Source organism: Anarrhichthys ocellatus, unplaced genomic scaffold (assembly GCF_004355925.1).
Source record: "Anarrhichthys ocellatus isolate YVR2014 unplaced genomic scaffold, GSC_Weel_1.0 scaffold7, whole genome shotgun sequence".
NCBI classification, from domain to species: Eukaryota; Metazoa; Chordata; class Actinopteri; order Perciformes; family Anarhichadidae; genus Anarrhichthys; species Anarrhichthys ocellatus.
The window spans coordinates 1984621-1998377 of NW_022280037.1; the positions used below are offsets into that span (position 1 = coordinate 1984621).

The 13757-nt window shown below is 47.2% G+C and overlaps 1 protein-coding gene across 3 annotated transcripts in view; it reads right to left on the reverse strand.

Moving 5' to 3' along the window:
* The window catches only part of akt1 (v-akt murine thymoma viral oncogene homolog 1), a 28864-nt gene that overhangs the window by 13953 nt on the left and 1154 nt on the right, over positions 1-13757 (reverse strand). For all 3 annotated transcript variants that reach the window (XM_031847238.1, XM_031847236.1, XM_031847237.1), the window contains exon 2: positions 10248-10426. In XM_031847238.1, the coding sequence (XP_031703098.1) occupies positions 10248-10293 (46 nt within the window). In that variant the 5' untranslated portion in view covers positions 10294-10426. The remainder of the gene's footprint in view (positions 1-10247; positions 10427-13757) is intronic.

Genomic DNA, 13757 nt, shown 5'->3' on the forward strand with positions numbered 1-13757 from the left:
TAGTAATGTCTCCGCTGTTTAGCGTCATTCTGATAAAATATTTAGGGAGAGGACAATCATTCACAACACCGGCTGAATGTTACTTTAAGATTTGTAACTTTGGACACCCTCAAAATGATGAACTTCCTCTTCCTGCTTCTTTTCTACATTAGCAACAACCTCTAATAAGACCAGGGCTGCAAATTCCCCCAATATTCAAGAGGGAAGAGGAACACAGGAATTTATGGGCATTAAAGTGTAATACAAAATAAAAAAAAGTTCGATTCAATCGTCAAGAACATACTGTTCATAAAAAAATTTGACCTCACCTTTTAACCCATCATAAGCACTTAGGAGCAGTGGTCGGCTATAAAGCACCCGGGGAGCATGCATATAGTATGAACCTCGTGGTTAAAGGATGTCCCGCTCTACCCACTGAGCCAAAGCTGCCATAATGTGGAATAAAATGGAAATATATACAGTATATATAAATATAATAACACTGAGGATCTTTAGACTGAACCAACAAAGTGAAAAGTTATCTGTTAAACTTCCTTTGGAAATTTTCCAGAAACTTTCTGGAGCCTTTGCAAACCTAAATAGGACATTTTCCATATTGTTTTTCCTCCGTCAGCATTAAAGGTGAGCGGGACAGGAAAAGGACACTTTAGAGTCATTAGTTGACCTCATACAGCAGGATGAGGCCTTGTAACGCAGTCTTTGCATCACCTTCCAGCCGAGCATTGAGCCATTTACCCCCAAAGCAAACATCCAAGTATAAGAACACCTGATTTACTACCACTGGCAAACTGGTGGGACCAATCACAACAGTGGGGGAAACATCTGCCCCAGAGCACAATATACTGAAGTCTACAATCCACAGCAGATGTTCAATATGTCATCACATTTTTCATCATGGCACAGGAGCACGTTTATTTTACTGCAGAGTAAGTATTTTTACACCAAACATAGCTCATTTAGAAATTAGCTCGAGTCATTCTTGCTGCCTTCCAACAAAAGCCACTCGTACTGGATGCGCCGGAATCAGTTTAGTGGATTTCCCTCATGCCCGTTTCAATGCAAACACAATTACCGTGATGAGTCGTTTGTCCGTTTCAAACTACAAGCCGCACCAATCAACTTCCACATCAGTCACCCACGTCACGTGCAAGCTGGCCTCCAGAGAATCCACATGCGTAGCGTTATTTATCATAGGCCTTCAAGGCAACCAGACTCCCTTACTTCAGCATAAAATCTAAATAATTAAAGCACAGAAAAAAGGTGCCATGTAGGAGTATATGTGGCCATACAAGCATGAGCCGTGACTTGAAGCAAGAGGCTGTTCCACACGAACACAAGTTGCCTAAATCTTTTACACTGCAGCCAGAAAGTCTCCTGAGCCTTCCATACCGATCCTTGTTTTCCTCAGCTGGGCCCCAGCTGGTGCCTCGTTCTGTGGTCAGGTTTTGGCTGACCCACATCCCCCAGCTATAGTCCCTGCCAGCCCACAGCGAGGACAGTATGTGCACAATGCAGAGGCCGAATAATCAGCCTCCTACCTGACACCAGACGACCAAAAAAAAAAAAAAAAAAAAAAAAAGAAAAAAAAAAAAAAGAAAAGTGCATGCTTGTCTTGCATGTGGAGACTAAACATTCAGTGTAGAAGTTGTAGTTTGGCAGCAGGAATGCAGCTAATCCCTTCCAGAATGAGTAAAGACCTTTTATACATTATAGTCCTCAGATACCTGCTGGGTAGAGACAGGTGTTTGTGTGTAAATACATTTGTTGCTGTGTACACTGCCCTGTGAGCAGTGAGTGAAAGGTATTTGTGTGTTAAAAGATTACAACAACATCCAGTTTTTGGAAGGCTGAGAGCTTTTCCTGCCAGATCCGCTGACGCACAGCACCCACCAGCAGTAGCCTGGGTGGGCATCCGTGACGCAGCAGGGCACGGCACGGCGTGTGTCAGCTGGCTAGACATTCTCCGTCGCTGAGGTGGCCTCGGTCACATGGCTGTCGGGAAGACGGCGATGCCAGCTCACCGCTCTGTCACTCGACTCTTCAAACAACTGTCACTTTCTTGAATCGTGGAACTGTAATATGAAGGACATGACAGGTCTGCATGGTCACTGGGGCGAGGCCACACAACGCGCACTAAGAGGAAAACAAGCTTGTGAAGGAACGTGACACTCCAGGTCTGAACCCTTCCTGAGATTAATGACAGCTACTGTGAGACTGTAACTGCTAAAACTCTTCAATCACTTTTCCTGGGTGGATGTAGATAAAAGGAAAATGTTTGTGAGGCTTTTGTCATCACTTAATACACTAACACACATCTTTCACAAAGACTGACACAGAGATGCGAGACCAAGAAATTAAGTATCTCCACATCTGCAATGCACATCCTTCACGCTCTTTCTAGACAGGACTTCCTCGTCTGTGACCACAAACCTGGTCACATGACAACAGTGGAAGCAGCTATACCCGGTTGTGTGTGTGTGTGTGTGTGTGTCTCCACCACATTGCAGCACAACGCCTCACACACAGTCTGCGCTCAGAGCGTAAACAACAAAGATGACCCTTGTCAGCTTCCTATTTACACCCATTTCCCCTTTTATTCAGTTCTACTTTCCACACTGTGGCCTTTCTTACGCACCGACATGACGAGAAAGTGAAAACGACAGCTGTTAGGACAGTAAATGTGGATTATATTAAAACTGTAATATACACCAGCAAATAAATCGACCCGCATCCCTGCTTTCAATATTTGATATGACTCGACTTCAGTGTTTTTTGCAGAGTAGACCCCAAACACATCCTGTGTACAGTGAGACACACAGTGCAGACTGCTGACAAAAGACAATGGGACTCATAACACTGGAGGGCCTTCTGCTTTTAAGTCAGTTCATCATCACTGATGTACACCAAACCCTTTTGATGTCAACACGTTCTTGAAAACAGGAAACCGGCCAACAGGCAGACTGACCACAACCTAGATAAGATAAAACCTCCTTCCGAGTGTCCGGTTTCACCGTAGCTGCCGAGACGCACTTTGCTGTGAGGAAATCCACTGACGATCTGCGTCCCAGAATCAAAGCTTTGCTAATAAAAGTCAAGTGTGACAGCAGACATGTGGCTGAACTCAATCAAATTAGGGGGGAGGAGTTGACACCAGACGAGAGAACTAGAGGGGATGAAAAAAAAAAAAGCAAAAAAAAAAGCAACGCAGTGCGCAAAGAGTGGTAGTGAGACAGATCACTACATATGTTCCCCACATATGCAGGACTGTGAGCTCAAGTGAAGTGTGTATGAGCCATGCGTACTGTCGGTGTGTGCATGTGTGTGCATGGGAGGAGCTGTCAGGGCCTGATAGAGTGTCTTTACATGACAAGCAGCTGCTGAGGTCTGGGATGCGCGCTGGGCAAAGTGGAAAATAATGAACGGAGAACCGCTGCCAAACAGAACAGAATTCATCTTTATTTGCCAACTGCTGCATGGCCCTTTGTGTGGACAGCTCCAGCCTGTCACCGCCACACCCTCTATACCCCACACACACACCAAGGTAGAGCCACAGCTGTACATGGTGGAGCATCATCTTGTTTGGACCCACAGGGATTCAACTTTACATTCACCATTTGCGGGTGAACTTTGGCTTCAGAGGCCTCAACAGTAAGGGCTGGCCAGGCAGACTCACTGAGGGGTCAATAAATAAAAGATAAAATGTGGACGGCTTTAGACAGACGAGGGAGAGAGAGTGACAGAGGTTAGCGAGGAGCGTCCTGTTCCGGCCGTCTCCAAGTGACAGCGACAGGAATGTTGAGGTCCCAGCTGCTGTGGCTTGTTGGCTTTTAATAAGACACATCATGCAGCATTCATCGTGCGGCCCCCGAAAGGAGGGGCCACAGTGTCTTTACAATGCGTCCAAACTAGCAGCTCTGTGGCGCGTCACCACTTTCTCTCCGCCCGTTTCTTTCTACTTCAAAAGGAATTTAATACAATTTCAAGAACAACAATATAAATAAAGAGGCCCACCTCAATCATTTGCCACTAGATAAACTATGCACACACACACACACACACACACACACACACACACCAAGGGAAGGTCAGACAAAATGTGCCTCTCAGTGCCCACACCCAGTGGTTGGACTTCCTGAGGGGGCTGCTGTTGGGTTTTGTCCCCGTCTGGCCATTCATGGCTTGGGGATGGAAGGGAGGGAGCCAGTGGTAACTGCATGAACTGTGCATGTGTATGTGTTTGAGTGGTGAGAATCGGATGAGAGGGGAGAGGGGGGTTAGGCGGAGGTTGAGGATTAGGGAATTAGAACTCCAAAGTGAGGGAGGAGGAGGGAGCGGGCTGCGCCTTTTGTTGGTTTTTCCTCAGCCGCCCCCGCCATCCCTTCGGCCCTTTTCTGCCGAGTTCTGCCTGTAGGCTGCAGCTGCGGCCTGCCACCCTGTGCCCTGCATCTCAATGAGCCACGGGCCGCCCCGCTCCAGAGGAGACGGGGCTCCCTGATGCAGGGGTCACCACTGAGAGCCCCAGCAACCACAAACTCCGCCCCACACCATCCGCTGCTCCGAGCCGGGCTTCTCGTGCTGCCTGGACACCCGCCTACCCCATTTGCCTCTCTCCCTGTGACCATATAAGGCGGCACCAGGCTCATATGCCATGCCATCCTAAACTGTCTGCGGGTGTCTCTCTCTCTCCCTCTCTTAACAGAAAAAAAAAAAAGGCACGGGGGAGGGGGGGGGGGGGGGGGGGGTTGTGCGATGGAGGCTGCCCTTCTTTCTCACGCTCATAAGAAAGCCCTCACTTCTTCTCCGTGGTGAGTGACACCTGCTGATTACCATAGAGACACTGTGGGAAGTTCCCCCCCTGCCACACTGGGGCTGAGATTTGCCCCCTCTCCCTGGGTAAACAAGCAGTCCATGGATTAGTTAACTGGGTTACTGCATGGCAAACAAATAAACACATTATTTAGAGCAAATTAGTGCCAATGAACTCCCAATGACCAGCGTAAGATCAAATACCCTCAAACGACCACGGAGTTACTCTAGAGGATCCGGTGGAAAATTGTCAAGAACAACTTAATTCTAAAAGTATGATAAACCCTTTCTGTAAGGCCTCTGAATAACTTGTAGAATACGTTCTGAGTAACACGACTAGCTGACGTGGAGGATGTGGGGACATATCCGAGCATACAGTCAACTCTTGGTCTGCAGACAGCTGAGCATCCCCTTTATCTCTCGTCTCCCCTGCCCTCCCTCAACTGGAGAGAGGTGCCAGTGATGTGATTGATGTCGGAAACTGGGAGCTTTCTGCTGGTCCATAGCCGCTTCCGCCATGGGTCCGAGTTGTCAGCAGGGTCATTATCCTAGCAACAGGATGGTGGAGCTGTGGGTGAGGAGTGTGTGCGCTGGAAGTGGGAGGACCAAGAGGGGGGGGGGGGCAGAGAGAAAAGAGGGGACGTAGAAGAAACAAGGAGAAGAGGAAGAATGTGGGATTAAGAAAGGAAGAGAGCAAGGAGGAAGGACAGACGGGAGGAAAGCGAGGAAACAACAGAGACAAAGAGGGGAAGAGAGTAACGAAGAGCGTTGCCGAACACCACGGCTGTGGCGAGCATGCGGACTTTACACAGCAAAGTAAGCACACAGCGGGCTCGCCGTGAGAGGAGGCGAGCGGTGGAGGTGCCACCTCCCTCAGCCTCCTGGTCCCCCCCCAGCATGCCAGCCAGCCTGTCTGCCGACAGCTGCACCCCAGTAATTTACTTCTCTCCACCACATTTAGCAGGAAGACTGCTTCCCATTACCCCGAGCAGGGGGTCCGCGCTGACGGCCAGACCCCCGGCCAGCGCGCTGGAGTCCCGGTGTGACACCCTCTGCTGCTGGACCCCGCCTACAAGCGCTCCCCGCCTACACCGGCCTGGCACTCCGGCTGGTGATCAACTTGATAGTGTCTGGATATCACATCTACCAAAACTTGGGTTATCGGTTGTTTTGTTATTTGCAAAAAGTTATTTAAAGTTACACATGCTATTAGTTTAAGTCAAACCACTCGTCACAGAATTATATCCCGTAGCTTCTATGATTGGTTTTTCACACACATTGTTCACTGGTTATAATAAATATTGTAGGAGTCTCAGGCTTCGACCTCTCAGCTCCTTCTTTTCTTTAATTTGTACTTAACAAATGGAGATACACAATAAGTTTAATTACGTATATAACTTTAAACTGTATAAATAATCCAATCACATTACTTAAGTAAGTAGTAGAGCAGCATTGCATAACTTTGTTTCTGACTTTATTACCATGAGATATTATCCACAAGCTTCAAGATAAACACTTTGGGATCCACTTAATAAGGACGTAGTAACTTTAAGTGCACTCGAGACTTGTTTGTTGTGTGTAAAAGCCTCACAATATAGGCGTATATTTGCAAAGAGGTATCGTTCCGGTTCTGCAGTACTTAAGGTGTGCGTTTGTGTGTGTGTGCTGCAGCAGTGTGTGGCCCATGACGGCCATAATGAGGGGATGTGTAGGAGCAGCAGCGCTGGCAGCATCATGAGACATTCTTAAATCAGGTGGGCCCGCTCCTTTGAAGAGCGTTTAACTGAGCAGGGAACACCACATTCCCTCACCGAGATCACAAATACAGAGAGAAAATGAATGTTAAAGAATGCTGGCTGAATTATTAGACGCCTGTTCACCAGATGCATCAGACGCAGACGTGCAAAAGATGAAAATGTTTCATCGACACTTACTACCGTGTCCGGTGTTTCACAAAACCCATACACGATTTTCTCTCCTCTCTCCCCCCCATTCTCATTCCCAGTCTGTGTCTCATGCAATGGGACCACCAACAAGGTCACGCTTGGAGGAGCAGCTCATGGCCGTCCTTCAGCCGCATGACCAGCAAAGGAGCCAATCAGCTGATGAGCTCCTGAACCGCTGAGAGGCTCCGTGTGGCATGTCGCACACAACATCCATCCGTTCTCCTGGGGCCGATTGGGTTCACTGAGCAATGTTCTGGGAACATCACAAAGATTCTGCTCAACTTCTGTCTCACTCGCTCTTTATGTTTCCCTCGCTATCTCCACTGGTGTGCCCTCTGCCTCTCCTCTCCTCCCTCTATCTCACCCCCTCCTCCTCTCCTCTCATGAGTCGGAGCCAGCTGAGCGTGATACCCAAATCCAACAGTTGTTGTGGCCTTCGTTAGCCTAACGAAGGGGCCGACTCTTTATACTTGTCAGGGAGCAAATGAGTCAAACAAACAAGGGCCAGGGAAGAGGGGAGGACAAGCGAGCGCTGTTCTGTTGAGCTTGACTGGGTTCTTGGCCGCAGCACTTCCCTGGAAACTAGGGAACCCACAATCTGCCTCTTTGATGTCCGATGATGCTCTGGCTTTGATGGAAACTTTTGGAAAAAACACACTTGCAAAAAGAAATAACATGCTGCTCGGTCTCTGTGGCCACTAGAGGCCGTAGGCACATTCAAAGTGTGTGGGTGCACTCTGTGAAGGATTCTAAAAGGGAAGTACCATTTGGGGACGCATAACAACTGGTTATGATAGTAACAGAGTTACAGTGTTTTAGCAAGCCTGTACTTGTGATGCGGTCTGTGCATAAGGGCAGCGGGTAATGTCCTGCTGGCAGCGTAACTTCTGAATAAATATGCTTCACACCGTCCATACACTCATACATTTGCATATGCATGTCCAGACGTACGTACAACCCACTCCCGTCCTACTCTGCTGCCTTGTCTTGCATTCCAACGCTGTCCTTCCGAAAACAGACAGTCACAACAACGCGTCCCAGGCAGCTTCCACAATCCAGACACATTACTGCAGGACAAGGCTTGGGGAGAAAGTCGGAAGGTGTGTCCTTCAGAATGAGATCATTTCACTGAGCGCAGCCTGTCTGGAACAAATGTGCAGAGCACCTCAAGGCTGAGAATCCGCAGCTCTAATGACAGATTAGCTCCACTGGGAGGGGGTGGGGTGGGGGGGTTTACAGGGTACGAAGGCACAATGCTCGCTCTACTTTCATTCAGGAGCCTCCACAGAGTCTACACGTGCATGCTGAACATGAATAATGGGAGTGAGTGACACGGATGTCTTCAGATGACGTGTCCGAGCTGCCGCGCTCTGTGCATGTGCCCGACCCCTCGTCAAATCCATTCATCATGTCGCACCATTAAATGGGCATTACTGGAGGAAAAGGCCACATTTTTTGCAGAGTCTAATATGAACGTAGTTTGGTGCTAGATGGTGTCCATGGAACACACACACAAAATGTTGATGGAAATATGGAGGGCTATCTTTTGTAAAACATTAAATTGGTGTTTTGAGTGCACACATGGGAGTAATGAGCATGCTCAACACACTTGGAAGCGGCGTAAGCCATTTATTATGACGCCCACGTGGAGATGTGAGTCACCTGGGTGGCGCCGCCACCACACACTAAAGCTACACTCAAGGTGCAACATGGGATGATGGTGGCTGAGCTTCCTGGCTGAGGTGACGGACAGCGAGACACGGCTACGGCAGGTTCACCTTCTGTGCAGTGGCTCTGGGGGCAAAGACTGCATGACAGTGACGCGACACTAAAAGCCTTCCTGTCAAGGAGGCAGGTGGACGCTCTCCAATCAAAACACAGAGGCTCTGGGTGACATTTCACAGGGCACAGCTGCTGGGCTGTGACAGCATGCCAACTCACTATTCCTGAAGGGTTGTTTGTTTAGTTAGCGCGTGCGCGTTACAAGTAGAAGGGTGTCAATGCTATAACTCCGTGTGTGTCACCTGCCACATGTTATTCTACTAGTCACTAATTTACTACTCTTATAGTTACATTTTACACCGGCTCTCCGTCACAATATTCCATTCTTGTCAGTACTGCTGAAAGTATGAAAAAATTGACCTGTGCCAGTTTTGTGGCACAACTAATATAAAGGGAAAGGAAAAAAAAATAAAAAAATAAAAATAAAAATACAGAATGAATGACACTTCAGCCCAAACTTGTGGCTGTCAGGCCAAATAAAGGGGCAGTTTGCCCCTAAAGCATCTGACACGTGTCAGAAAGCTACGTAATTACATACACATTTTGCTTTGTCGACTTTTATGAAGATTTGTAGGAACTCCTTTTTTTATGGCTTTGGATAAAACTATATTGTTGTCATAACTATTCAACAGAGCATCTGCAGATGGAACACTAACAGCATCCAACATGTTATCCTCTCCCTCACTGGAAGGACCCGGGTGTGTCTACCTGAGACCAACTGAGCCGAACCAGGCGGACTCTTTCCTAAAACAGCAGCCTGTTATGCTCTGAGCCCAAGCCTTGAGGAGGGGGAGAATGGGCTAACATACTACAGCGGCACACTGTTTGTTTCTCTCCCCCCCAAGAGTCCCAGGAACTCTCCTTGTGACCTGCTCCTATCACCTTGTCCCCCGAGTCACAGACTTTCCTCTTTTCCAGTAAAAGCCTGGTTCCTTGGCACTGGGCCTGGGAGGCTTCAGTGGTTTTGGAGAAGTTCCTTATCCTATTTTGCCCCTGGTGGTGTAGGCGGTGGTGGAGTGGGCTCCGTGAGGCAGCTGCAGTTTGAAGGCAGAGTTAGTATGCACACATAAAGCTGCTCAAAGCCAGCAGGTATGTGAGGAATGCGTCTTCGTCCAAACAACAGGACTCACGCCCGACACGGAGCCGTGCCACGCCGCGCAGCACTGTCAGAGCAGCCAAATGGGGCCCACCAGGGACTCTGCAACTGGACGACTCTTTACATCACATCTTGCGTAAATCCTGTTACCCGGTGATCAATCACCCTCTGCACATGTGTCATTCAGTTCAGGCATTTCTGCAGCATTAAGAAAACAAATCTATCAACAGTGCACAATAGTAAACTCTCGCTAATCCAAGTACCTCAGGAATGAAGGTAATGTGGATATGGGAAACCATTAAGAGTAAAAATAAACATTTTTAAAGTGTACACCTTTTATGCCCCAAACCGCAATGTAGTTTATGAGTACATAAAAAAACTTCCATGTGCATGTATTCCTGAAACAAAGTATTTGTTTTGCAGGTTAAAGGTGTATCAGTCTGCACAGTTTCTAGTACATGAGGTGATGATAACTACAGTAAACTACATGCTAATTGAATTATTAAAAAAAATACACAAAAGAAACCATGCAACGCAATCTGTGGAGTTGCATTTATCACTGAATCTGAATCAAAAATAAAATCAAACTATATACTACAAACTATCTTTGCGTTCACCTCGTTTATGCAGCCATCCCTCCTTGACAATCACCACATTGGTCATGTTGGTGGGCAGGGTGGAGGATCCAGGTTTCCCGCAGGCAGAGACACAGCTTTGTTTCCTTCACTCGGCTCTGTGCAGGAGCCTGGAGACGAGGTCCCGGGGTTTACAGCCGCCCTCTCTCAATGGTGGTTACCTATTAGTTGAAGAAGAGTCAAAATTAGCCCCATATTGAGGTGAAAGATTGTTCCACTTGTCTGAATATTAACCCTCAAGTCAACATAGCAGAGGGGAGGCAGTGGAATCGAGAGGACCCGAGTGTTTTATGGCTCGGGTTAGTGGAGGATGTGCTCAAACCACAGCGCAGTCCCTTTCACATGTGGAACCTGGAGCACTGCGAGGTTCAAATAGCCGTGTACCGCCGTGGTTTTTTGGCATTCACAATGAAGTCTTCCCCCCTATTGGAAAATCCCATGCTGTTCTCTCACTCACACACACACACGGTTTTTCTACTCACCACCAGAACAGCAGGAAATTTAAAAAAATAATGTTTTCAAACAATTCTGACACAGGCTGCCTAAATGCCTAAACTCATTTTACAGATGCACAGGGTGTTTGGCGTTAACTGTTTAGCCTACAGTTATATTTTTCAATCCTACATAGTCAAAGGTTATACAAAATTCACTTTGAGATGAGGTCGTTTTGTTAAATGTAAAATAATTGCTTTGACTTTTCATCACCTGATCAAAATATTCCGCGGCTACTGAAAAAGAAAAAAGGATTTCCCCCCCCCACAATTGCATTGACAACTCCATCTGCTAATGAAGTTCATGTGACGTGATCAAAAGCTCCCGGAACAGCTACTGAATGGGCCTCGAGTTGAGGTTGTGAGGTGACGGGGCACTGCATCTGTTTGAGTGTTGCCGTTTGTATTCACACCTGACCAGTTTACACTACACAAGTGTTACTAGGTCCTGGCAAGGCAAGCTGCACAACATGTGGGCACCTATCCACACGTGAAGCCGGCATGAAACTGCCGTCACATCTACGCAGAACAATGTGACACTAGTTCTAAAATATGTAACGGTCTTCAGAAAGATGTTTAAGTAAACAAGTGGAGCATTAAAAACTAAACATGGGTAAAGATACAATGATGATCTTATCCCGTGTGATAGAAAACAGGATAACACTGTGTATTGACAGTCATCAGATACACTGAATTGGATTTATCTGATAACGGGCTGAATTCCACCACAGACGTATCAGTCAGCCATCAACATTGTACACAAAAAAAACCTGCAGGCTACCGTAACCAAACACTTGACCTTTTGATTTATTCAGTACTTCTTTTTGTTATGCAAAGACTGCTTTGAATGCAGGGCAGTGGCAAGAGAATGATCCCTTACCACGCTTGTTCACACAAATGTCACATACTGCACCAGGCAATCTCTGACCATCGACTGAAATCAATTGCCTGCTGCTACTCAGCCGGAGTAAGGCCATCAAAAGAGAGCTCTGTTTGAGTGGCCTCATCTAGCTTACTGGTGGGGACAACAACAGGAAGTGGATGTGACTATTGACAGACTTTGAGTCATATCAGTACAGCCCCAGGCTCGCATGCGAATGTGCGATCAACACGCCTTTTTACTGCCATTCTGCTCACTTCCATCAATGAGCCAAAGTGAGTTTGTGGAAGCACAGTTTATTTTTGCCCAGTGTTTTTGTTTATTGCACTGGGGTTGTGGTGCTTGTGTCACACAGTCGATGTTGGGAGGATCTTGGAGAGGGATTTGAGAGAAAAAAAAAAAAAAAAAAAAAAAAAAAAAAAAAAAAAAAGGCACACTGAGTGCTATTCAAACTAGGGATCACACAAACCTTTGGATCTCTCCGGCATCTCAGTGTGTACACTGTGACATAGGCACGCACACATTATATACACATTTGGGATACATCACACAAACTTAAGAGAGAGCGCGCGCACACACACACACACACACACAAAAAAAAAAAAGCAAAAAACATGCACAAGACCGGCTCCGGAGCCACAACAGAGCGCTGCTGTTTTAATGGGAGCGACCTGTTGCTACTGCGGCCTGTGTGGAAAAGCTGGCCTGCTGCCAGCGCTGCAGCTAGCAGCCACTGAATGAACCCAGTACCCTGACAGCGGGTCACATGGTCCTCGTGCCTCTGGGCCACCGCCTGCCTGCCTGCCTGCCTGCCCTGCTGTCAGTGCAGCTTTCAATCATTCATCTTTTTTGGCTCTGGCGCTAGGGGCCATCCCATTCAATGCAAATCAGTCCCATGCTGCAAAGACACCACACACACCGAGCCAGTCACTGGGCCACAGAGGGCAGTCCCATGCGTTTACGGCAGGAAGCAGAAAATCAGGCCAACATCACCACCGCGCTACTTCCTGCATCATAGATCGATAGATACAAATCTGGTTTTGCTCCATTTTCCTGCTGCTGCCGCTCGGGTAAATACGAGAGTCAGCGACTGATTTACGTTTACAAAAGATAGAACATTACGCTCAAATAGATAACATTAAACAACGAAATGAGAACATAGAATTTGCCCACCTGCTGCTGGAAAACAGTCCCTGAAGCGACACTTGGGTGCGAGTTCAAATGCCATAATGAAAGCAGTACTAGTGCGATCTACTTCACAGTACCAAGTTCCTCTATCAAGTTCCCTGAAAGCACATCACTAATGATAAGAATAGTGGGTAGGTGAAGCAGAATACCAAAACACAGCTACTGTAATCTTGAAAGCCTCGTAGACTCACTGCTGTAATCTTGTGATGACATGAACAGCAACCCCTTTATGACTCATGTAGAAAATGTATTCATTGTCATGCTGCCGGGACAAGCCATGAACTAAATTAGTGACGGATCAAAATGGATACTTGTTCTGTCCTTTAAAAGAAATAATCCGCAAAACACACAGGGTAAGATCAAACGGTAAATGGATGGTACATTTGGTTTGTTGCGAACCAAATGACCTGGCTGTTGATGTGAGCAACCAGAAAACAAGATGAACGAAGAAGAAAAGTATGTTAGGCCGCAGTGTTCTCAGTTTGTGACACAGAGAGCAGTCATGTGATCCCGATGGTGGGCTACCATCATTAAAAGCGTATCCTTCCTCAGATGTAATGCATCTAAACTCCTGTGGCACACAATAAGTTTGCCTGTGCACAAGGGCAAAATATCAAGCAACATTCCCCCGGATTCTGCATGCAACCGGTGGCATATTTGCGTCAACGGGGCTTCGAGGAGATTGGGTGGGATGTGACTGGTATTTTCTAAATGGAGCGGGGAGAGAGCCACTGGCTGCATCATTACGCCAGCTTGTTGCGTCCTCCCCAAGTCACATGCAAAGTCCCCCTGCATAGACACGCTTGGACAGACGTGGTCTCGTGTCCCATGACCGGTAAAAAACATTCTGACACTAAAGGCGTTAAGGTACAACATGTTCTCTTTCCAGGCTGTACATACATACATACAAGTGACCTGTGGGAGGCCAACTGA